Source organism: Cydia fagiglandana, chromosome 22 (assembly GCF_963556715.1).
Source record: "Cydia fagiglandana chromosome 22, ilCydFagi1.1, whole genome shotgun sequence".
Lineage (NCBI taxonomy): Eukaryota > Metazoa > Arthropoda > Insecta > Lepidoptera > Tortricidae > Cydia > Cydia fagiglandana.
The window spans coordinates 12,781,035-12,808,265 of NC_085953.1; the positions used below are offsets into that span (position 1 = coordinate 12,781,035).

The following is a 27,231-nucleotide window of genomic DNA, read 5'->3' on the forward strand; positions in this document are numbered from 1 at the left end:
TTAAGATTTAATCATGATCACTGGTGAGGTACCGCACCTCCGGGTCGCCGGCGGCGCGCCCGCGCAGGCGCGCGAGGGCCGCCCGGCCGCGCGCGCTCCGCGCCGCCAGCGCGGCGCCGACTATTAGCACGCAGAATACTAGCAGCGTTACTACGCCCGCCGCAGCGCCAGATCCTGAAAGAAAAAGAAAATTTAAGTTTGGCCCAGGACTGTCTCATTTCAAACATAGAGAGAATCATACCGTCTTTGTCTTACGCTAGCACCTAAAGAAAAAGGATTAGTATAATTTTCCTGGTTCTTATACATATACTGACTGACAAGTTGTGTTTGCCAGACTAGCACCCAAAGAAAAAGGATGAGGGAGACCGAGGTGAGTTGTGACAGAGGAGAGTTGTGACATTGTCGATTTTTTGGAATCTATTACCTAAAAACTAGGTGGCAATAGCGCGCGTTTGTTAGTACAAGTTGCGAGCTAACAAACGCACTCTGTTGCGAGCTCACTAACAGTTATTAGATTCCAAAAAATCGACAATGTCACAACTCTCCTCTGTCACAACTCACCTCGGTCTCCCTATAATTTTCCTGGTTCTCACTTACTGAAAAGTTGTTTGCCAGACTATTATATAATTTACTCCTGCGCTTCAATGTGTAAATTATATGCTGACGGCAGTTCAAACAATTAACTTTGTAGTAAATTAAAACGGCTTTTATGGCCAAAAGTATTTTCGGCATGGCCCCTAAACTTTATAACAAACTGCCAGATGATATCACTAAATTAGATGACATAAATATGTTTAAAAAGAGTCTAAATTAAAACCAAAATATTACTTTGCTAATCCGCGTAAAAAGATAACGTGCTAGTCAATCAGTGCTAACCCGATATACTTACTTGCGTATTTTTTGCATACAATTAATTTTCCCACCCTCCCACCGCAAAAATAAATACGCAAATAAATATAACAAACCACCACCAAAAGAATAATACTCGACACGTGTTTCGCCTCTCTACGAGGCATCCTAAGGAGCTGTTGACAGTCAGATGTCCGGCAACGGTCTGGTTTCCGTTGCCGGACATCAGACCGAGACGTATGAAATTAGCAAAGTAATATTTTGGTTTTAATTAATATGGATTTCCGCAAAGTAACGCCTGATTCTATTCACTATGTTTAAAAAGAGTCTGTTTAAATTTTTAGTTAGGAAAGCATACTACTCGATCGGAGAATATTTGTCTGATACAGAATATTAATTATATAGGTATATGTAGGAATGTAAATTACTAAATTATATTTTTATTTTTATAGATTAAGTTTGTAAATATATGCATGCACCATCTGAAAAATATTTGTATGCCCAATGGCTAAACATAGTGATACTCAAAGTTCAAAGTTTTTATTGTATATAAGAATCAGGTTACATTGCAGGTCGAAAATACAATTACACATTCGTTACACTGAGACTTTACCTTTTCAGGTGTACATACATTTGCAAAATATTTATATATTACCTATTTATATAATACTTATGAATAACTTAAATAATCATTAACACAGTAAAAACATTTTTCAATAAGCCACATTTTTGTGTTTGACTTGAATAGTTTCAGATCCATATCTTTAAAGCGGTCAGGTAACTTATTATAAATTGTGATACACATAATATAGGAGTTTTTTGCAGTGAGTGACAAGTTTACATATGGTTTTGGCAATCTGTGTTTGTATTTAGGTCTAGTTACGCGGGAACCCACTGAATTATTATCTGTGAATAGGTATTTATATTTGTGGACGAAAATAGAAACTTCATAAATATAGATACTAGGAAAAGTAAGAATGTTATATTTTATAAAATATGGACGGCATGAATCTCTAGGATGAACTGAAAATATGGCTCTAATGCAACGCTTTTGGACAATGAATACATTATGTTTGTCAGTGCAGTATCCCCAGATTGTTATGCCATACCTTAAAATTGAATGTACATAACCATAATATGCTAGTAACGCTGCTTGAATGGAAACAGTTTGACTCACCCTTCTCAGAGCAAATACAAACCTATTTACTTTGGAACATAATATATCTACGTGTTCTTTCCAGCTTAGTTGATTGTCAATAGAAATACCCAAAAATCGTGCATGCTGTACTTCTTTGATGGAAATATCGTCATATTGTATATCTAGCTGTAGTGAGTTGCCTTTATTAGTATGGAATTGAATGTAGTTAGTTTTGCCTAGGTTTATTTTTAAGTTATTTCTTTCTAACCATTTAATTGTTAGAGCTAGAGTATTATTTAGGTCGTCATTATAAATCGAAAAATCTCTACATTTCACAATAATTGATGTGTCATCGGCAAACAATAGGCTATCATGTGGCAGACTTTTGGGCATATCATTAATGTAAATTATGAATAGAAGCGGGCCCAAAATACTGCCTTGAGGCACACCATAATGATTGTTAATGAAGGATGATCTATAATTATTTAGAGATTTAGTTACCGGACAGTATCTGACAGTCTCTACACATTGGGTTCTATTACTGATATACATTTTTATCCACTCTAGAGCCGGACCACGTATGCCGTATTTGTACAATTTTACCAACAAACGCTTATGACATACATAATCAAAAGCTTTGCTCATGTCTAATAGTAATACAGTGACAGGAATCTTATTATCTACCGCATCTAGTACATTTTTGACTAGTTTAAAAGTGGCTAAAGAGGTACATTTTGATTTACGAAACCCATGTTGTTGATCTGATATTATATTGTATTTGTCAAGAAAATTTGTTAATCTATTAAACATTACTTTTTCGTATATTTTTGAGAAAACTGAAATTAAGGTAATTGGCCGGTAGTTTGCCATACTACTTTTATCACCCTTTTTATGAATGGATTTTACCACAGACTTTTTTAATATATTTGGAAAGCTACCTTGGATCAATGAAAGATTTAGTGTATGTAATATGGGTGATATAATAGAGGTTACGCATTTTTTAACAATATCAGTCCGCACTTCATCATATCCGACTGATGGTGAATTTTTAAGAGACATGATTATGCTATGTAGTTCACTAATAGTTACAGGTTTAAGATATATGGAAGAGTGATTATTATCAATATCAATATCATTGGTAGAGTTAGTAGTTGAATTAGTACTTACAGTGTTTACAAAGAAATCGTTAAAACTAGTGGCAATCTCTTGTGGGTCATTTATACATGTATTATCTATTGTCAAATTATCTACAGACTTATCGGTACAATCAGATGTTGTGTAATCTTTTATAACATCCCATGCTGCTTTGCATTTATTATTATTATTATCAATATAATTTAAATTTTCTATTTTCTGCTGAGATAATAAGCATTTTTTGAGGAGGCGGGCGTAAATGCTTATATTCTACTTTACAATGAGGTGAACTTCTACTTAGTAAGTATAGTTGTCTCTTCTTTTTACTCTGTTTAAGTGTACAATTATATCTGTAAAAACCTATGTTTACAAAATAAATATATGATTTATGAAAACCATGGACTGCTTTAATGTTTTTTAAGAATATTAAGAATATACTGTTAGCAGTGTTTTGTTCTATTATAAAAAAAATATACGACACAATAGAGGCGTAGCGGAGGTAAACGTTGATTTATAACTGCCTAATTTTTTTCTACTGTAGTTAGTATTAAACGCAACGTCTTATATGAGACGTCGTCTCGTTTTTCACTTTTACCCACTTTTATAGATTCATATAATAATATGTCATTTATCTCAACTAACAAGGACCATCACGCTCCGCGATTGTTGAGCCATTTAGGGTCCTAGTTAAACTGGATATTTAATACTTACGCTATGGGATGTCCAATTTAACTAGAACCCTAAATTGCTCAAACGAAGTGTGACTGTACGTACCTTTTGATTTGTCCTGCACAATTTTCTTGGCTTCACTGGTATGTTTCGCTCTGTCCACGTCCCGTCGCACCTCAGCCGTTATTCCTCTAGGAGTAGTCGTAGCCACTACCTTAGTAGCCACTTTAACCGTAGTCACATTTACAAGTGTTACAGGTATATGCGTTCCGTATTGTATAGTAGTCGGAATTGGTCTAGGGCGTTTCGTAGTCGTTGTAGTCGTAGGTTTAGGTTTAGGAGTAGTGGGTTTAGGGGTAGTAGTTGTAGGTCTAGGGGTAGTTGTTGAGGTAGTAGTAGTAGGTAGTGTAGTGAATATAAGTTTTTCTGTTCTTGGGGCGTCTGATGGAGTTTTCATTGTGGTTGTATCGTCGTCATACCTATTGGCTGTAATGGATAAAAGATGTGTTAAGTTTTAACAGAATAAGCCTATGAATACAAATATAGGTCGAGTTAGACCAAGAGAAGTCTCCAAATATTTTGATAGCACACGCAGTGCAAGTGTTATTTATACGTCATAATTTCATAGAAGTTTGACGCTTAAAATAACACTTTGTAGTGCGTGTGCTATCAAAATCGTTGCAGACTTTTCTTGGTCTAACTCTATTAGTTTGTCGATGACTTAGATTAGTTCAAATAACAGACGACAATTGGATGGTGTTAGGCAAAAATGTGTCAACCCATATTAATTTTTCAATAAAATTTCAACTTTAAGCGTAAATTTTTTAAGTCGACATCTTATTACAAAATTAATGTGGGTTGACACATTTTTGCTTAACACCATCCAGTTACAGTTTGGCCTAAAACTAGATTGACAAGAAATTTTCAGGAAAATTGTTACGTGTTTTAAAAAATATCATTAAAATTTAAAACTAGGTACAATCAGCAATTGATAAGGGCCAGATATGGCCGAGGGGAGGGACATACATTTAGTAACAAAATTGTATTCTCGAAGGGCGGTTGCAGCTGGCGACACCCTTGCTAAGAGTAAAATACTTAATAAATAAATAATAAATATTATAGGACATTGTTACACAGATTGACTAAGTCCCACAGTAAGCTCAAGAAGGCTTGTGTTGTGGGTACTCAGACCACCATAATAACCATAATACCACCACCTTAATAGCCATAATACTCGTAGGCAAAGGGTAAGGTAAACTTACCGTGTTTGCGGAAAGAGAAGAGTCGTAGAATGTATGGGAATACATTCTATGACTCTTCTCATTCCGCAGAGAGTCTTATAATATGTTTTTCATCACGCCAGCTCGGAAAGGCTTACTTTGCACTTCAAAAACTGATAGCAAAGTTGCATTTTATTCACATGTGAGGCAAAGTAATCAAATGCAAATTTTGAGTTGTTTTCTTATGTTTGCTGGTAGAATTGACTTTTAAATGATGATTTTGGATGATAAATATTTAATAACATTCATTTGAATTTGATTTTGTTTAATATTTCACATTTAATATTTGCTTCGGGTTGGTGTGGTGGAGAATTTTTTGTTTCACTAGGGGGCAAATTTTGTTTAACCCTCTTGCATTGAAACCCTCGCAACGCTCAAGATTCTATTGTTCGAATTTTGGAATCTTTCGCTTGCTCGGGTATCAATATTAGCACGAGCGGTTAAACAGCAACTTTGCCCCCTTGTAAAACAAATAACTATTATTATTGTAAGTAAAAATCCTCTCACCAAAGTCCGAGTTGAAGACACAGAGTTCAAGGAAGTCGGCACAGCAGTCGCTGTCGCTGATGCAGTCCGTGCTGCACCCGCAGCCGCGGTGCGGCGTTGTCTGCTCCGAGCACCGCCCCGCGCAAGAATCCGCTTTAACATACAAGGTAAGGTCAATGTGGCTTATTCCGTCATATAGAGTTTTTCTCGAACAACGAACAATATTGACCAAAAACCGGGCAAGTGCGAGTCGGACTCGCGCACGAAGGGTTCCTTACCATAAAAGAAACGGTCACCCATCCAAGTACAGGAATTTCATGACCTGATCTGATCGATTTTGGATTAAGGATGACTCCGGTCCGGAGCTTCCGGCGCTTCGTTTTCTATTGAAAGTACTACGTGACAGTGTTGGGCGTAATTAATTACTCGTGTAATTTAATTACACGTAATTGAATTACACAATGAACAGTCCAACCAAATCAACCAAAGTTAACATTGACAATGTTGCTTAGTCAAATTTAAAACCATTCAAAATGTTCATCTGATTTTGGGAATAAAGATGATCAAAAACTTGCATTCTATAAAAATAATTGTAATTCAAAAAAGTAATTAAATTAAAAAAAATTATTACAAAATGTAATTAATAATTTAATTACTAATTACATTTTTCAATTGTAATTAGTAATTAAAATTTTAATTACTTTCCACATGTAATGGAAATTATTTGTTGGAATTACATTTTGTAATTGCAATTGTTAATTAGTAATTCAATTACTTGTTGCCCAACACTGCTACGTGATCACCGTACACCTACGTACTCGGCCAGGGCACGGGCCGGTCTAGCGTGAGTCATCCTATATGAGTGAGCCTATAGTGCGTGATAGAGGCTAAGAGATAAAAAACATAATAGGCAAATCACTGATAGGAATATTAGGAATACTTACGTATATCTTCAGCCGGAGTGACGGCGCTGGCGAAAGCCTGTTCACACTGGGGTCCCGACAAAATAGCTACATCGTCGATGGCGATGTCACTGGTGAAGCTGGTGCCTCGGATACCCTCGATTACTATCTGGAAGACGATATTTAAGAGCTATAGTCCAGGATACACAGGACCCCCCCCGCGCCCCGCGCCGGAACGGACGCGTGAGAGATTACTCCGCTGTGTTTATTCGTAAATAATAGAAAATGTCTTTAAATAGCATTGAAAGTAATGTGCAAAAAGTGCTTCAAACTGTGTCGCAACTAGTGGATAAAGTAAATCGTTTGGAAAATGTAATAAGTGAGCAAAATTCGCAATTATCAAATCAGGCTCAACTAATACGTGAGCTAACGAGCAAGATGGACGAAAAACAATCTACAACGCAGTTACAGCTAAAAAAACCAACGGTTACACCAACACAAGCACAGCCGCGTCCGCCGCGCCAAGCAAGACTCGTCGCATCTGCGGCTATTAGCCGTGTGACACAAAGGCGAAAATCGAACGCTCCCGCGGCGTCCCCGACACAGGTTGCAGATGCAACCGACGCAAACACAACCGCAAATAAGAAACACGAGTCACCGACAGTTTCTAAAGAACATGAAGTTATTTCTCAGATTGCGAACTCGGGCTTAATCAACCCTGAGTCAACGCCAGAATCCTTATCAACAAATAACTTGGATGTCACTGAAAAAGAAGACGATGACCAGTTATGGGAGGAACAACGGTCTCGAAAGAAGACGCGAAAATTAATCCGAAGATCCGCAATTAAGGGCAATGGATCTGCCGATCCGGAATTACAGACAATGGACCGAGTGAGGCGCATACACGCGTGCTTTTTTTAAACCGGCACTACAGCTGATAGCCTAGAACGATACATGAAAAAGAAAAATGATTGCGAGGGATACAAAGTTGAGGAATTAAAACTGAAACACAAGTACTACGCTTCCTTCTCAATCATATTACCTAGTGACAAGTATGATTATTTCATGAATCCGAGTAGCTGGCCGCCAGGAATTGAAGTCAGCGAGTGGTTTCGTCGCAGCTCCCGGCGCGCGAGAGGCCCGCCCGAAAGTCCTGCAGCAGTCTACAAATGAACTCACCGGCATCAAAACAACAAAACAAATAATTGAATCAAAACAAATAACCGTTATTCACCAAAATATCAATCGATTGAAAAACAAGACATATAAATTAGAATGCGAACTCGAACTTTTAAATAAAAAAGATGTGTTATGTTTATCGGAACACTGGTTATCATCCGCCGAGATAGTGTCAGTTAACATTATGAACTTTAAACTTAGTGCAAAATTTTGTAGATCAAAACATCAAGGCGGAGGCGTCTGCATTTTCACCAGGTCGTCTCTTCTAGCCATAGAACGACACGAAGTCTCTGAACTCTGCCAAGAAATGGACTTTGAGGCCTGCGCAACCGAGCTCGTCGGGCTAAATGTAATAGTGGTATGTGTATATAAACCACCGCCACAACCAGGTGAGAAAAATAACTTCACAACATTCCTCAATTCACTGAACCAGTTAATTGAACTCCCGTCATTTAAACAATACAAAGTGCTCATTGTGGGTGACTTTAATATAGACTTAATAACCAACACAACTGAAAAAAAACTGCTGATCGATTCTGTGTCGTCCGCTGGACTCAGGTCACTTGTGTCTGTCCCTACAAGAATCTGTAAAACAAAAGCATCATGTATAGATCATGCTTATACCAGTATGTCGAAACACGAAATATTAAGCACAGAATGTTTTGAAATGCATGTACCTATCCGACCATAAATGCACCATTATAACTTTTAAAATTGACATTACTCTACAATGTAATAAGACCGTATGTAAACGACTGTTCTCTAAATTAAATATAGACCAATTTATTTTAAGTTTAAACGACTATGACTGGACATCTCTTTTGAATAAACCTGTTAGTGTAAACCTTATCGTGAATTCAATTCTAGACATAATTACCTATTATTATAACTTACATTTTCCTTTAAGGAAATATCCTCATAAAAGTGTAACCAGGTCTTGGGTAAATGAATCAGTAAGGGAGCTACGCTCACGTTTACGAAGTACCAAAAAACAAATGTGTAGTAACCCTGACAATTGTCATTTACCCAAAGACTTGTCAGTACTCGAAACCGCATACTTTAAAGAGCTATGTACAAGTCGGAGGGATTTTATCAATAAATCAATAGCCAACAGTGACAACATTAGCCGTACGTCGTGGCGCGTAATTGCCGCCGAAACAGGTAAGCAAGTAAACAAAGGTGACGCAATCGATATACTGATAAGCAGATCAACGGCTGAGAGCGATGCGCAACGATGCGCCTCCGTCGCTGCAGATCTGAACCGGTTTTACGTTAGCGCAAATATTAATTTACGAGCACACACTGACATTCCATTAGCACTCCAGTATCTGAGTAAGCATATCGAGCGACATCGGTGCGTATTTCACTTAAATGGGTTTTCTTATCAACAAGTGGCCAAAGTTGTGCATAAAATAAAACGTAAGAGCTCAACTGATATTAATGACATGTCGACACGTTTGTTTGACCTACTTCCGCCATACATTATAGATATTTTTACCAGGTTATTTAATGACTGCGTAACAAGCGGAGTTTATCCCACTAACTTAAAAAAGGTTAAGGTTCAGCCTGTGTACAAAGGAAAGGGAGAGAAACACGCGTTAAAGAATTATAGACCTATTTCGCTAATTCCGATATTCTCAAAAGTTTTTGAGAGATTATTAAGTGACGAACTAATGTATTTTTTCTATAGAAATGAAATGTTGAATAAACAGCAATATGCGTATCATCCGGGCCGATCAACAATTGACGCGGCGCGTGACGTAATAGGCAGAGTAATGGGCCACTTGGACGGGCGGAGGCAGGTCGCTGCGATCTTCTGCGATCTGTCGCGCGCTTTCGAACTGGTGAGTCATCCACTTCTATTAGCCAAGCTCGACCACTACGGCATCACGGGTAACTATTACCGAGTAATTAAATCATTTCTCAATGAACGCAAACAGATAACGTCTGTAAATGGTGCAAAATCTGACATCCTGGAACTCGGTCCCTGCGCAGTCCCCCAGGGCTCGTGTATGGGGAACAATCTCTTTATTTTGCTAATGAACGACTTCACCTCTGCAACCGACCAGGCCGAATTTGTCCTATTTGCTGACGACGGATGTGTCATTGTTGCGGCCGAGACATATTTACTACTAAAAATAAAACTGCAAATGGTCATGGACCAAATATCTTCTTGGTTTTCAGCTAATGGCATGGTGCTCAATGTTGAAAAAACCAACATTATACATTTTAGTCTACGGTGCCTAAGTGATCAATCACTTAATAAATTAAACATCTCATGCAATGGCCAACCTGTACCTCAAGTCGACCAGGTTAAATATTTGGGACTAACCATCGATGCCGGCTTAAAATGGGCCCCACATATAGACGCACTTTGTCTACGGTTGTCTTCGGCTTGCTTCGCCCTTAGCAGACTAAGCCCATGTATGGACTTGACTAACGTTAAAAAAGCCTACTACGGCTACTTTAACTCCATACTAACTTACGGTATTGACCTGTGGGGCTGGGCTGCGGAACGTGAACGAGTATTTAAACTCCAAAAAAAAGCAGTGCGCATCATCGCTGGTGTAAGTTGGGACCATCCTGCAAAGCAGTTGTTCAAAGAACACAATATATTAACTGTACCCAGTCTTTACATATTGGAACTGGCTAAGTATGTTAGGTGTCACATTAACCACTTCCATACCAACGCTGATGCGCACGGCTCCATCACGCGACGGCGGCATGACCTGAGCTTGCCACACACACGATTGGCTAAAACTAAAAAATGTCTTACCTCCATTGGTCCGAAGGTTTATAATAAGATCCCTCCGGCAATTAAGCAGGCCCCGAGTTACGCCTCATTTGTTCGACAAATGAAAACAAAACTAATTAAAGACGCTTTGTACTCCATTGACGAATTTTTTTGTAGTAATTAATAAGTATTTAAAATGTTAGATTTAATGTTATGTGGTAAATACAAAAAAAAATTGTAAATGTATAAATATATACTGTTAATAATAATTAAAAATGGTGTACAAATTATAAATGTAAATAAGCCCATGTGCAGGGCCGGATTTGAACGCCCCAGTTTCGGCAAAATTATTAAATTATACCTATTAAGTATATATGTTAACTATTTAATGACGTATAAAATGTAAATTTTATGAATAAATAATTGAAATTGAAATTGAAATTGAAAAATACAGATGTGCAAGTTGCTGAAAGTTACCAAGAGGTTGGACAATATCTGAGGAAATAAATGAAACTTTCGTTTTCTACATGGAAAACTTTTTTCTATAGGTAAAATATGTGCAGTTTCTGAAATATTCCAAGTTGTAATTTCGCAATTTTTGAAATATTGGCCCCCAGTTCTTATTAACGAGAGGATAAACTCACTGTCTCGGATACCATTTGTACTCACCTGAAAATTATCAGAAACATCTTTAAGGTACGACACGTTTCTGAACCATTCGTCTCCCTGGTTCCCCCACTTCTCGAACAGGAGGTACTGTTCCCTCGTGTCGCTGTCGTCCAGGACCTGATCCTTCTGATTTTCAGGTATTTGGTACACTCGGAGACCGCCTATGGATCTGGAAAGGCAAGCATCGGTGGTGTTAATTGGCCATATGTGAAAATAAGTTGCTAAACTTGTTTGCGGACTACGCGGTTTAAGAGGAATTTCCACCGAAACAGGAGGTCCTCTTTGAAAGTGATAAAGGTTAATTCCGTCACACAGGCGCGTTTTCCGGGCGGTGCGTGAGCGTTTTATATGTAAAAGCGGCGCGGCGCGCCCTGCTCACGTGCCGTCCGCAAAACGCGCCTGTCGTGAGACGGACCCTTAAATCTTTATAAGTATTATCTTTACCTGCCATACATGTGGTAGAAGAAGGAGAAGCAGCCATTCTTCTCCAAACCCCCGGCGTACACCGGCGAGATGAGACGCGCCGTGTCGTTCTCAGACTTAGAGGAGCTTTCGATGTACATGTAATAACCTGGAAGCAAAACATTTTTTTTATTTGGCTTGGTCCACAGACAAAACATCCTCCAGACTGAGCATAGTCGCGCTACCCCCTCTGCCACGCATACGGTAATTTTACTCCATGTTCGAGTCGAAAGTGTCTTTGTGTGACGTCCGTGTCTTTGAACGGACCAATCACGGCACGGGACTTCGCTCACCTCGTCCCGCGCACCCCCGCATTTTTGGCATCATCGGTTGCATGAAATAATTGCTCTAAACTCGGTCTAGAGGATTCCTAGTCTATTCTTATTGCCCTTATGGCTTGGTCGGTATTGACTCGAGGACCATCAATATAGGATTTTATAATACTGCAATGGTATTTGAGAATTATCCGATAAGCCCCAATGTATTGTCTTTTTACCTTGATTTCCTTCTCCAAAGGTATGATCAGACGCTTGTCCCGTGAAAAGAAAGGTGTATCTTTGTATCTTGTTGGATCCTGGTGCAGTCTCGACGTTTTTTTTTTAACGCGTGCGAGTTGCCTTATAGACGCGGTCACCGTCGCCCATGGACATAAGCAACATCGGAGGAGCCACTTATCTATTGCCGACCCTTCAGAACCCCGGCCTTCTTGAAGAACCCTATGAAAAGTCAACAGCAAGATCTGGTTACAAATCCCTTGTCCTCTTACCTTGCTTCCCTTCCCCGAAGGTATGATCGAACGCCGGCCCCGTAAATAGGAAGGAACTAGGAGTCTTCTTGTTAATTCTCGTCCAATCGAAATCGTGACGGGAGTCCTGCGTCCATCCGCACAGAGTAGGAGTCTCGAAGTCGCAAGATAGTTCGACGAGTGCAGGGTCTGTCGGGTTTTAAATCAATATTATTGATGTTTAATTCAGGACGGACCTTACGGGCACTACGAATAGTGCTAGTTCAGCGGTGTCACTCACGAATTTGAGCCAATCGTGCAGTCTAACGTGAGTCTAACGAAACTAGTTGCGAACAATCGCGCGAGATGCGAACTCATAAACCAATCGAGTTGTAGCGGTGTCACACCGCTGTACTGGCCCTATTCAATCCATTCATGCACCATTCTTATTGCCCTTAAGGCCAGTCCTGTGATAATATACGTCAATGGTTACTGATTTCATTTAGATAGGGCATAGGGCAATGAAATAAAGGCCATATATGTCGCCGCGTACCTATGTACTTTATTGGCGGAAATCGTACCCATGTTTTTGGATATTAGTAAAAGATGCTATTGAATGCATTAAGGGAGAACAAGGTACCTGACACGCAGACAGGAGCAGTCCCATTCCACTTCTGACCATCGCAGAAGAGCGTAGCCGAACCCGTGTAGCCGGGGAGACAGAATATGTTCAGCCAAGCGTTCCTGTGTGTGGGCAGAATGATCGCGTGGTCTATTTTAGGCATTGTGCAGCCGCCACCTGTAATGAAGAATAATTTTTGTAGGTCACATTTTTTATAAAGATCAAAGAAGGTTTAAGGCAAAGCCTAGTTATGAGGACGTCCTGCCTCTCGCGGGACGTTCGAACGCCAATACTACTTATGATGACCTAATGGACACTTGAAGCAGTTAAAACAAGGATCATAAGGGGATTTGATCGTTAAGTCAAGACGTGATAGAGGTGGCCATAAGAACAAGTCAATGTTGACCTATTAATCCTATTATTGAACAAGACGAGATTATCCATAATAGCATCTACCTAGTGCATAGAGATCCCGAAAATTTCGAGTCTAGTTTGATCAGCAAAGTTAAAAGGAACCTGTTGTATTAACGAAAACGAAGAAGTACTTATTTATTCGAGAAATAGAATTATAGGATAACTTACGAACGCAGACCGGTTTAGGCATGTCCCACCTGCCGCCCAGGCAGGTAGCGTACTTTTCTCCGACCAGCTGGTATCCTGACAGGCACTCGTACCGCGCCATGCGCCCGCGCTGCTTCAGCCGCGCGGTGCCGTGCGCGATCTCTGGCCGTGCGCACGTTCTGGTGGGCTATTATGTGATAACTTACGGACGCAGACAGGTTTAGGCATGTCCCACCTGCCTCCCAGGCAGGTAGCATACTTGTCTCCGACCAACTGGTATCCTGACATGCACTCGTACCGCGCCATGCGCCCGCGCTGCTTCAGCCGCGCGGTGCCGTGCGCGATCTCTGGCCGCGCGCACGTTCTGGTCGGCTTCATGCGGGAGAAACTGTACTCTGGAACAATATGAGGTTATTAAAAAATCGGCCAAGTGTGAGTCGGACTCGCGTTCCAAGGGTTTTCTTTTTTTGTTTTTTGTTTCATTGAGAAACAAACAGTCTTAAAATAAACATATGAGCAACTTAGCTAGTAGCTACAAATTAATTTAGGTATAGACCTATAGTTTCCTAATTTACAAATGTATAAAATTAGTGTAAACTTATAGTACCCAATTACATAAAAATAGAAATGAATGTAAAAGAGAAACAACTCAAATTACAAGTATCCGGTTGCTTGCAACATTTCACACTTATTTTACTTCAGCAAAGAATATACAGTTTTCTTAAACAGACCTAATGAACTGCCAAACAAGTCTGCGTGCATACATCGCCGTGTGCCTGCTATACTGCCACAATTCAAAATATTTGATTTTCTGGATTATTGCAGATTCGTATTCAAAATTGTTCAATTTACGACCTTATTTCGAGAGCCATAGCAAAAAAGGTCTTTAAGAGCCTTTTTCTCACAAGTGGTGTTTACGCCAAGTGCAAGCACCTTTCACATGTGCCGTGTGCAATAATCGTAGGCCAATTTCCTAGAGGCTCAAGCGTAACTTAAATGGTATGTCACTACATTCATTATGGTAAAACTTCATATCGATGGATTCTATTTCCGGACCAGGACGATTCGGAGCGTTGTAGCGAACGCACGTAGGTTGCATTCCTGCCGGGTTTGAAGCTAGACTTGGCCGCAGCCATTGACCACGCCGCGTGTGTTTTCAGTATAGTTATTTTCTAAGAATAGTAGTTGTCGTGTCACGATTGTCACGCATCAGGCGTCAGTGTACGAACGAATAAGTGTAGATTAACGTAAAATATACGTGCATGTGAAACATTGAGTTTCTTTTCATCGCCACACCTACCCGAACCACCCAGGCCGGAGCGGCCAGGGTCCTCAGCGGCATCACAGCAGGCTTTGGAAGGCCTAGCTCCTACCGGACCACGCGAGGCGTCACACCGGAGCGGTGGAGGCGCTCCTCACCAGCAACGAGCACCAAAGGAAAGAGAAGTATCGGAACGCGACCACGGGAGTCCGGGCTAACCGCCTTGTGACGTAGACATTTTTGGTGGCCCATGAGGGGAGGAATTACAGCACGATATTATTGAAAGCCATCGTCATCAACGCGAGCACCGCAGCGGTACATCGCATTGGTAGCGTAATCATCGCTTCAAGTACTCATCGTGTCAGCATTATTCATTTTTGCCGTTAAATTCAGTGGAAACGGAGCCCGGTGCGGTTGGGCATAGTGCGAAAAAATCAAATCAAATCGTAATAAAAGGGAAGGCGTCGGCCGCCATTTTCTTGCGTAGGCAACGGACGGGGACCGTACAGTGCGGAGTGCGGCCATCTTTAGCATAAGGACATTTCCGGTTCGCGGCAAACGTCAGTTTGGGACATTTAGGTTAGAATTATCTGTCAACGTCAAGTGTCGCCAATAGATTAATTAGGTTATCGTCAATATAAAATCCAACTTTAAGGTAAAGCCAAAGCCACCTAACTTGTAAACTGTTAGTCGAATAGTGTCACAAATTAGTGTCTTTCATTAATCGTAAAGTAAATTCACGTCATGTCGTTAAAGTCAATCAAGGTGCAGCTGCGCACCAAGTACCAAATGTTGACCGACTATGCTGGCACGGTCACATCACGACCTGACAGCATGGCCGCGTCGGTGGCGAAGCGGCACTTTGATCTTATTTATACTGAGTACGTCAAGGCCCACGAGTCACTGCTGGCCTACGAAGGTGAGCTCGAGGAGGAGGAACGACTTCAATACCAGGAGTGCTTCAGCGAGGTTAACCGGCTGCTAATCCAGCTAGACGAGGCGTCGGCTGGAGAGGCTGGCCAGTCACACACACCCCGTGGACAGGCAGGTAAAGTCAAATTGCCCTCTGTGCAGCTGCCCACCTTCAGTGGCAACCTGCCAGAGTGGCTCTCCTTCTATGATCTCTTTATGTCGTTAGTCAATAGTAGGGACATCTCCGACGCGGAGAAACATTACTATCTTCGGTCGTCGTTGCAAGGGGAGGCGCTGTCCATTATACAGCACCTTCCGATGGACGGACCCAACTACGCGGTAGCTTTACAGTTATTGCGGGCTCGGTATCAGAATAACAGGCTGCTGTTGGATACATTCATTAGCCGAATCATGAACCTGCCTTCAGTGGCGCACTGGAGTGCAGGGTCACGCTCAGCTTTCTATGACCCGCTCCGGGAGTCAGTCCAGGCGCTTGAGAAGCTCAAGCAGCCAATCACGGAGTGGTCATACTTATTGGTTTTTATAATTTTGCAGAAACTACCGAACAGAATCAAGACCTTATACGAGGAGAGGTACGGTGGCAATCCGGAGGTGTTGCCCACTCTCACGCAGCTACTGGCGCTGTTGGAGGAGCAGTGCCGGGTTCAGCAAGCGGTCTCGCCAGCAGCGGTGGAGCAACCAACTGCGCAGCGTGGTTCCGCACCTGCACGAGGAAGAGCGGGGCCGTCGGGTCAAGCTACCAGGAAACCGGGACCGCCAGCGAGGGTCTTCGCCATCGAACAAGAGACCAATCAGGTGAATTCACCCCCTGTTCTTTGCTCATACTGCTCGAGTGACCAGCACAGCTTGTACAAATGCCCGAAGTTCCTTAACCTGGCGATTTCGGAGCGGAAGACCTGGGCTAGGAAGTCAGGCGCATGCTTCAGATGCCTGCGCAGTCACTATGCACGCGAGTGCATGCAGCGCAACTGGTGCGCACAGTGTGAGTCGTCCGCACACAACTCACTGCTGTGCGATGGTGGTGCAGCGGGGAGAGCCCCACCCATGGCAGTTGAAGCAGCTGTCCATCGGGTAAGGGTCATGCCGCTTGCCACGCCAAGCACGTCGAGAGCAGTCACGCTGCCGGAGCGGTGGCCGTCTCCCCAGCGACGGACTACATCTCCGCCGAGGGCTGCGAAGCCGCAGTCTCCCAAGCCGTCAGTACCAGACCAACCCCAAAGGAGGGAGACAGGGTCACCTCATAGTGCGCTTCAGCCGGCTCAGCTGATTCCCACCGGTCATATACCGAGGGCTAAGGTAGGCGCGCGTGTTCAAGCGGCGCAGCAGTCATTCCACTCATTGCGCTTCGGGACTCGGAGCAGTCCTGAGCCTGAACAATGAGATCAGGCCACTGTTGGTGCACCGGAGGAAAGACTACGAATGGCGCCAATTCGTGTCTCTCCTACAGCTGTGATCATGGTCAGATCAGGCAATGGGTCTTATGTTAAAGCTAGGGCTTTGCTTGACTCGGGAGCGGGGTGCTCCGTAGTGAAGAAATCATTTGTAGAAAGATTCAAAGTACACCAACAGTTTACTGGGAATAATATTTTTGGAGTAGGTGACATAAAGGTAAATGTGCCAGGCACGATTGCTAAGCTTGTATTCAAACCACGCGGGAAAACAGTGCCTATCATCAGTGTAGTAGCTACAGTCATGTACAGGGTTACGGGAAACATACCTTATTATGATACTGAGATCAGGACTCATTTGGATTCATCAAAACTTGAATTAGCTGACCCTGCCTTGGATAAATCGCAGGATGTGGACATCATTCTAGGAACGGATGTGCTCAATTATATATACACTGGTTCAAAGATACTCACTAACATTCCAGGTGTTGAGGCGTACGGCACCTGCTTCGGTCACGTGCTGATGGGGGCAACTTGGAATTACCCATCATCATTAACAACACCGACCGCCGGGACATCAGTAGAGGACTACGGCATCCATGCTACTCGGCTCGAGGACGTCCTAGAAAGGTTTTGGAGAGTGGAGCAGCCCCCCGAGGAGCGGCCGCAACACCCAGAACACCTCGAATGTGAAAGGTTGTATACCTCCACTACTCAACGTTTAGATAATGGCCAATTCATGGTGCGGTTGCCGCTGCGGGCAGACCGACCCAAGCTGGGCGAGTCTAGGGCTCTAGCCATGCGTAGACTGATTTCGTTGGAGGCCAGGCTGGCCAAAAATCCAGTATTTGCTGAAAAATATAAGGAATTCATGAGGGACTATGAGGCACTTGGTCATATGTCCAAATCAGACTTTAATTTCGAGAGCGAACACTATGTAATACCCCACCACGGAATTTTCAAAAAGGGATCCGAAAAGATCCGCGTCGTATATAACGCTGCAGCTAACTCAAGCACCGGAGTATCGCTCAATCAATGCCTTCACTCAGGCAAACCGCTTCAAAATGATATCACTCAAATATTGTTAAATTTCAGACGTCATCAAGTTGTCTTCACGACCGACATCAGAATGATGTTCCGGCAAACGTGGATACACCCCAGCGATAGGCGCTATCAGCTGATTCTGTGGCGCGAGGATCCGTCGCAGGATGTACAGGTATATGAGTTAAATACCAATACATACGGACTACGCTCCAGTCCTTTCATCGCGATAAGGACCTTGCTTCGATTAGCTGATGACTGGGAAGCCCAGCATCCAGACTCACCGGCTGCTCATATCATGCGCAGAGATGTATATGTTGACGACATCCTCACTGGGGCTGATTCACTCACCGAGGCCCAAGAACTCAAATCAGAACTCATAGAACTCATGCGGAGCGCTGGATATGAGTTACGCAAATGGTCGTCTAACCGCAGAGAATTATTACAGGATCTTCCGCAGGAGCATTGTGAGATGCCTCGTCAGTTTGACACTGACGACAAGAGTTTCATAAAGGTATTAGGGATACAGTGGAACCCCATGTCAGATTCCATGTCGTATCAACTCAACATACCGTTGGGCCAACCAACGACGAAACGTAGCATATTGAGTACCATAGCTAGACTGTATGACCCGTGTGGCTATTGCGCACCAATCATATTTAGATTCAAACTGTTTTTACAATCACTGTTCACAGATGGATTACAGTGGGATGAGCCACTGTCCCATACTCAAGACCTTCAATGGAATGAACTCATTCAAGATCTACATCACTTGAGTCAGCTACAGATTCCGCGGTGCGTCACTCTGCCCGGTGCGGTGTCACACTCCCTCCACGGCTTTGGAGATGCGTCGGAGCTCGGCTACGGAGCCTGCGTGTACCTCCGGACTGAGGACGCGTCAGGGAATGTACTAGTACGGTTAGTGATAGCTAAGACTCGCGTAGCGTCAAGGAGAGTCAAACAAACCATTCCGAAGAGCGAGTTAAATGCAGCTCACCTGGTTTATAAGTTATTAAACCACGTCGCAGCGGCATACGAGGAATCAGTTCAGATTGACAGCATAAATGCTTGGTCAGATTCCAGAATTGTGCTATGTTGGTTGAACACAAAGCCTCATGTGCTACAGACTTTTGAAGGTAACCGTGTTCAAGATATTCAACAGTCAACCCGACCTATGACATGGAGGTATGTCAGATCGGAGTCGAACCCTGCCGATGTCGCATCGCGGGGGGCTACGGCGAAGGACCTCATCGGGTTTCATCTTTGGTGGAACCCAGAATGGTTAATGACGAATGAGTCACAGTGGCCGACGATGCCGGTCACCATGTCACCAGATTTACCCGGATTCAAACAGTTACATCACATTACGCCGGCCGAGAAGTCATGGGAGGAGTTTCTGTTATCACGAGTCAGTTCGTTCAACAAGCTTATCAATGTGACGTCATACGTATTGCGATTTTGTAAGAACGTTCGTTTGCCGAAAGCGCAACGGAACGTTCGCCCTACGCTAACGATCGACGAAAATCGTGAGGCAATGAACCACTGGATTAAGTACGTTCAACTGGATGCTTACAGAGATGAAATCGTGTTATTGAAAGGAGGCAAGATTGTTTGCAAGTCACTTCAAAAACTCAGCGTTTTCGTAGATGAGAATCACTTCATTCGCGTCGGAGGGCGACTGCGGCATTCATGCTTACGTTACGATGCTAAGCACCCATACCTTCTACCTAAAGACCATAAATGGACGCAAATGTTGATGCAGCATTATCACCGTACCTATTGTCACGCTTCAACGAGCGCACTCATCAATATACTCCGGCAACGTTACTGGATCCCGTCGGCGCGACGTGTGGTATCCCGCGTAATCAATAGCTGTATGTCGTGTTTCAGATTCAACGCTTCAACGCAGGCCCCGTTTATGGCAGATTTGCCAGCGGACCGAGTCACGGCGGCTCGTGCCTTTTCAGGAGTAGCAACCGATTTTGCCGGTCCCTACTGGGTCAAAAGTAGTCACCTCAGAAATGCTAAATCACTCAAAGCTTATCTGTGTGTTTTCGTATGTTTAGGAACGAAAGCCGTACATCTTGAACTCGTCTCGTCGCTGAGCACCGAGGCCTTCATTGCGGCGTTCACACGGTTTGTCAGTCGACGAGGGCTGCCCGCCTTAGTCAGGAGCGATCAAGGTACAAATTTCAAAGGTGCTAGCTCATACCTCAAGGAGGTTAGTCAGTTCTTACTTGACAACGAAATTGTCCTCCAGGAGGAATTTCGTCGCCAAGGTGTCCGCTGGGAGTTCAATCCTCCTGGTGCCCCTCACATGTCAGGTTTGGTAGAAGCCGCAGTCAAGAGTAGTAAGAACCTACTCAAGCGTGAGTTAGGGGACCGCATACTGACCTTCGAGGGTCTTTCAACCGTATTTACCAAAGTAGAATCGGTGCTTAACTCACGGCCTCTGGTTCCTTTATCCGAGGACCCATGTGACTTGGAAGTACTCACTCCGGGCCACTTTCTTATAGGGCAACCATTGCTATCGGTACCTGAGTACCCGTGGAAAGACACTAATGTAGCATGTTTATCACATTTCCAGTCTTTACAAAAGATTTCACAAAACTTTTGGGCTAAATGGCATATTACTTACCTTAATAATTTGCAAACCAGACTCAAATGGTACAATCATGTTCCTAACATGGCTTTAAATGATTTAGTATTAATCAAGGATGAAACTGCACCCCCTCTCCACTGGCGTAGAGGTAGAGTGATTCAATTATTTAAAGGTGCAGATGATATTGTACGATCAGTTAAATTAAAAACTCAGGGCGGCGACTTAATCCGGCCCGTTGTCAAATTGTGTAAATTACCAGTAGAGTGTACTTAACTGTATTAATTTATAAGTTATGTTTTGGTATTGTCACATGTTAACAACTTATGGTACCTACTGTTCAAATTGAATTTATTTATATCAAGATGACTCACTGATTTCTAATTGCAACTGTACTAGGTACTGTTTCTTTATAAGTATTTAGTTGGTTACTTGTTCTTTCATGTCACCACTTTGCTGTGGTCAATGTTTGATAGTGCTGTAAGTTAGACTAGCTAATCCATTGTGCTTCAAGGTATCAGCTCAACTCTGGCCTCCCCCCCGCAGGAATGTTTACGCCAAGTGCAAGCACCTTTCACATGTGCCGTGTGCAATAATCGTAGGCCAATTTCCTAGAGGCTCAAGCGTAACTTAAATGGTATGTCACTACATTCATTATGGTAAAACTTCATATCGATGGATTCTATTTCCGGACCAGGACGATTCGGAGCGTTGTAGCGAACGCACGTAGGTTGCATTCCTGCCGGGTTTGAAGCTAGACTTGGCCGCAGCCATTGACCACGCCGCGTGTGTTTTCAGTATAGTTATTTTCTAAGAATAGTAGTTGTCGTGTCACGATTGTCACGCATCAGGCGTCAGTGTACGAACGAATAAGTGTAGATTAACGTAAAATATACGTGCATGTGAAACATTGAGTTTCTTTTCATCGCCACACCTACCCGAACCACCCAGGCCGGAGCGGCCAGGGTCCTCAGCGGCATCACAGCAGGCTTTGGAAGGCCTAGCTCCTACCGGACCACGCGAGGCGTCACACCGGAGCGGTGGAGGCGCTCCTCACCAGCAACGAGCACCAAAGGAAAGAGAAGTATCGGAACGCGACCACGGGAGTCCGGGCTAACCGCCTTGTGACGTAGACAAGTGGCCTTATGCATTTGACCATAAATTGTCAGACAATTCCCTGCAATACAGCCACTTTTGAGTTGTGGCTATAAAGCACACGTTTTAAATGAAGCTTTTGAGTTGCGTCCTAGAACATAATAATTAGCTGAGTTACACATATTATTATTATCGCGTACAGTGATCTTGTTCCTATCAAAGTTGATATAAGTTCAAAAACTAAAACCCGACTACTGCAAATCGCGCTCTAAAAAGTATGAAACAAGATAGATTTCTTATCTGAAGTTATCAAACAGGAAATATTATAATTGTTATAATTTTTTTAATAAAAAATACAACGTAATAAAATGTATTACATTTTTGATATATTTACAGAGATATTCAAAGGATCGCCGTGCATGGTCGCATGCCACGATTATAAACTTTAAGGTAAAGTGGCATACGACCACAGCTATCCTCTGAATCTCTGTAAAAATATAAATAATGTAGTAAATTATACATATTACGTTGTATTTTTTTATTAAAAAAATTATAACATTTATAATATTTCCTGTTCGATAACTTCAGATAAGAATTCTATCTTGTTTCATACTTTTAGAGCGCGATTTGCAGTAGTCGGGTTTTAGTTTTTGAACTTATTTTTTATTTAATTAATTTTGGGGTCATGACTTCGTTACTAACTACTTATTCGAAGTCACTTTATATTACTTTTTCGAGGGCATCCCCAGTACAGAAATACACGCAGAGCGCTACATATATCGGGCTGCGCTATCCTTTGGCATGGAGGCGCTTTCGGCGCCCAGCTTTGGAACGTGTACAGTGCGCCTCCTACGTCGGGCTACGCCCGACTCTATTACTATGAGGGCGCCGAAGGCGCCCGGCTTTGGAACGCGTAGAGCGTGTCTTGTACGTCGGGCTACGCCTGACTCTTTTAGTATAAGGGCGCCAAAGGCGCCCGGCTTTGGAACGCGTAGAGCGAGCTTCGTACGTCGGGCTACGCCCGACTCTTTTAGTATGAGGGCGCCTTCGGCGCCCGGCTTTGGAACGCGTACAGCGAGCTTCGTACGTCGGGCTACGCCCGACTCTTTTAGTATAAGGGCGCCCAAGGCGCCCGGCTTTGAACGCATACAGTGCGCCTCGTACGACGACGGGCTACACCCGACGCGTTGAGTACGAGAGCGCCGAAGGCGCCCGGCTTTGGAACACGTACAGCGTGCCCGCACGTCTTTTGTACGGCTGTTTCATGCATTTGCCCGGATTTGGTAAGCGTCCAGCGTGTCACGTATGTCGACACTTTTAGTATGAGAAAGTCGAAGTCGCCTGGCTTTGGACTGCTTGCAGCGCGCCACGTACGTCAGGCTACGCCCGACTCCTCTAGTATGAGGGCGCCGAAGGCGCCCGGCTTTGGAACGCGTACAGCGAGCTTCCTACGTCTCTTGTACGGCTGTTTCATACATTTTGGCTGATCTGGACTTCTATACCTATTCACGTTATAAAATATTGCAGGTCATTAAAAAAAAACACTATGTTTATAGCGGCCAAACAAATTTATTTTGCAAATACCTTCTTGTATCGCCGTAGTCGGGTAATACGCGGATAGAATCCAGAGCGCTTGTAGATTCGTAGTTCGAATTACCTACCCGATAAATTAATGTTTCATCGGGTGCATGCAAGCAAAGCCGGTCGCGAAAGCTAACAATATTTATATATTTGAAATGTGCTAACTGAGCTCTTTCAAATGATATACATCACGTAATCATTACTTATTTTTATTTTTTTCGTTCGTGACTTTATGACCTCTAGAGGACGCCTTGTTCATTTTTTTGTGACTTCATATAGCCTATAACCAGCGGACGATTAAGATAATTCGAATGACATATCGTTTGTCAAATTATAATGTGTACTTTAGAAGTTATGAGGGAACAAATGAACATACATACATACATACCCACATACATACCGGTCAAAATCATAACCCTCCTTTTGCGTTGCCGTAGTCGGGTAAAAATAAAGGGATTTTAACTATTTTGGTGTTTTTATTTATATTTGCATGGTAACCTTTATCCAATAATTTTGTGTTTAAATTTGGCCGCATCTCAAAATCTTTAAAAAACGTTTCTGCAATACGGCCACAACTCTAAATACCTGTCTTTCGGGCCTTGTGTCTTAAAAAATATGCATTTCTTTTAAAAAGTGGCGTGGGCATAAGGAAGGTTATATCATTCCGCGTAAAAAAAGCTAAATTTTAAATTCATAGACCTAAAACTAAAGGAGTAAGATCCTATTAAACACCCTGAACTATACTCTCAAAACTTTGAGACGCGATTTCTCGAAAAAACGGTTTTTTGAGATGTGGCAGTGTAGCAGGCACACGGCGACATTTTTCATTTTTCATTGTAGGGTTCCGTACATTACACAATTTTTAGCAATGTATTTTTTATGTGAAGACTCCTAATACACATACGCCAGCAACTCGACTCGACAACTCCATTGCGCATCGTGTGGCCGCATTTTCAAAACAAAGTTTGGTGTTCATTAGGGCATTTCATAATCCGGATAAGAATTGTCGATGGAGTCGCCATTGCCTGATACGGCAAGGAAGGAAGAGTAACCACGAATTTCTTATCTCTTACATGATATTACGCTCTATAATCCCAGAGTTTCTGACAAATTCCCACCACAACATTGTAAATTGTTTTTATTGATTATAACTATAAATCTTTCCGCTGTTTTCGAGCCGGCATCCGTCGGAAGCACGAGAGGGCATAGCGTCCGGCCGATAAAAATGTTACCTACAACCTACAACCACATTTATTTTGATGGACTTGTGTTTTTGTAGTTTAAATTGCACATTATTGTTATCTTAATCGGTCAAAAGACGTAGGGTAGACTACCTACCTACTGGACATAGGACTATCTATTTCTGTCACTTTATTTGGTCCCTAAAACCCATCATAGACGGAGCGATTCTATTACATACACACGAAGCTGGGGCCTTATCATGATCAGGCGTGGATCACTCCGCGATTTGGTAGCTAAAATACATCCGTTCCACACCAATTTTGGTGTCTAGCCATAAGCGGCGCGTGGCTCTGTCGCCACTTAGCGGCCTGTCCTGATCGTAACAGACGCGTTTTGTTAGATTATTATTCTGTGCCATGATGTCCTTATTGCGATTCTGTTTAGGGCCTAAACTGAATAGCTAAAGGGCGGAGCTATATAAGTCGCATAACTCCATCCGTTAGCAATTCAGTTTAGGTCCTATACAGGATCGCAATAAGGACATCATGGTAAGGCCCCAGTACCACCACCTTACAGCCATCATCAAACATAAGGGGGCGGCCATGATGCTCACAAATATCTGAACACGCCTCTTTGTCAAGGCTTTAGAGAGTGAGTCTTCAGATATTTTTGAACACCTCGGCCGCCCCGGTATATTTGATCCCATCAAAAACATTAAATGTAAAAAGATGCAAGTCTCGCAATGCAATTCTTCTACTACAAAAAAGTTTTGAGATGTTATATGAAACCAAGTCGGTTATTTTAGTCAGTGCTAGGGGGTGTTAAACCGTATCAATAAGATATCTTTTATTTTTAATACGTATAATAACTTCTATCAGCTTAGAACCACCGCAAGGAAACTCGCTTTCACGTGAAAAAAACCGCATCGAAATCGGTCCATCCGTTGGAGAGCTACGATGCCACAGACGGACAGATATACCTATAGACAGAGATTGGCGTTATAGACATAATAACACCCCTCTTTTGTGGGGGTTAAAAATAGCCACATAGTTGTCGACTTACAGAAAAGCTCAGGAAAATTGTGACGTTATCTATAAAAAGGGACCTTATTGTCGATGGCGCTTACGCCGTTATGAACGATGCTTCCATATAAATCCAATGCCGCGCGACGCTGTGCAGCGTAAGCGCCATCGACAATAAGGTCCCTTTTCATAGATAATGCCCCAATTAGTAACCACTACTTACCTATTTGTTAGTTTAGAGTGGTATTCCACATGTCCAATGTGTATTGCGTCTCATATTTTGCTTAATGAGAGAATGAGACGCTATGGCAATGGACCAATAAGATACCTATTGGACATAAAGATATAATACCACCCTTAAAGACATGGTCATTTACAAGGAACTATTAGTAGTACCTAGATTTTGTTCTCAATTCTTAGTAGAATATACCTATATCCCTAATATAGTTCCTTGGGGTAGTCCCCAAAGTTGGCTGGAAGAAACCACTTGAACGCCCGCTTAGACTAAACCCTTCTACCTATAAGTACTTAAAGTCGGATAAAGAAACGTATACAAATAAATAATTAGCCTATATACGTCCCACTGCTGGGCACAGGCCTCCTCTCATGCGCGAGAGGGTTTGGGCTAATTAATAGTCGTCTGGACCAATGCGGGTTGGGGACTTCACATACACCTTTGAATTTCTTCGCGGACGTATGCAGGTTTCCTCACGAAGTTTTCCTTCACCGAAAGCTAGTGGTAGGTAAATAACAAATATACATAAATTCCAAAATCTCATTAGTAGGTACGAGCCAGGATTTGAACCCCCGACCTCCTTGAAAGTCGGACGTCAGACCCTCTCGGCCACCACCGCTTCAAAAATAAATTAATTAAAGAAACGTAATGATTTAAATTATAATTACAATTACATATTAAAAACAATAAAAATAGAAAAACTCACGCGCTTCCATTGGCACCAAACAAAACAAAAACAGATATAGAAACTTTGTCATCTTTAAAAACACTTAAATTTAATTTTAATAAAATATATTAATTATTATCCTAACGACGTCACCGTCGGGACTAGACTGGGTCCTGTGACATTTCTACAACAATTATAAATCATTCCATGTATTTAAACAAAGATTATCGTGTGTAGATTGGACACTCGTTAGGCATTGATATTGCAGAGGGCCCACCGCGAACCACGACGTTCGAAGTGTTGCCTCCCTATCACACTTACGTACGAATTTACAAATGCAACAGAGAGGTAACACGTCGAGTGGTTCGCGGTACTGATTGATACCTAGTTCAAAATGCAAGATTCCAAAATTAAATTATGGCATGAAAATTGTGGAATCGAATCTAAGGAAACGAGAGGGTGAACACACGTAGGTAAAGTCGGAATTGATAGGTACATTTTATGAATTGACCCTTATATACTTGAAGATAAGGCAGTGGGAAGACACTCCTGACTTTGGGCAAACTCGGCTCCGTTCGGCTCAGCATTGCTCCGAGCAATTATTAGGGTTGACACAACTTGACGTCCCTTTGCGTGCACGACCACAGTTAAGATAATTACTTGAATTTTGACAACCCTAAATAGTCCAAAGGGACCCCGAATCGCTGCCAAACTTCGGTTTTGTTGTAAGTGTCCTTTCTGTACGGTAGTACTATTACTTATTCTGTGGCTAAGGCTAGTGCAGCTGCGGTTAGAAATGGAATGTTACCATTAAATGG

At 42.5% G+C, this 27,231-nt stretch overlaps 2 protein-coding genes across 2 annotated transcripts; one reads left to right on the forward strand and one right to left on the reverse strand.

Annotated features, from left to right (window-relative positions):
* On the reverse strand, positions 1-26,591 carry LOC134675424 (uncharacterized). Its single transcript, XM_063533678.1, has 10 exons — positions 26,453-26,591; positions 13,616-13,804; positions 12,867-13,025; positions 12,269-12,436; positions 11,485-11,611; positions 11,041-11,209; positions 6,501-6,627; positions 5,578-5,709; positions 3,896-4,276; positions 1-174 (listed from the first exon to the last, which is right to left on the reverse strand). Exons 1-10 carry the CDS (start codon positions 26,502-26,504, stop codon positions 8-10), a joined length of 1,671 nt encoding a protein of 556 aa, XP_063389748.1. The 5' UTR covers positions 26,505-26,591; the 3' UTR covers positions 1-7.
* On the forward strand, positions 16,758-18,830 carry LOC134675433 (uncharacterized). The gene is made up of 2 exons (XM_063533698.1): positions 16,758-18,207; positions 18,728-18,830. Exons 1-2 carry the CDS (start codon positions 17,023-17,025, stop codon positions 18,806-18,808), a joined length of 1,266 nt encoding a protein of 421 aa, XP_063389768.1. The 5' UTR covers positions 16,758-17,022; the 3' UTR covers positions 18,809-18,830.
* Positions 26,592-27,231: the final 640 nt, after the last annotated feature.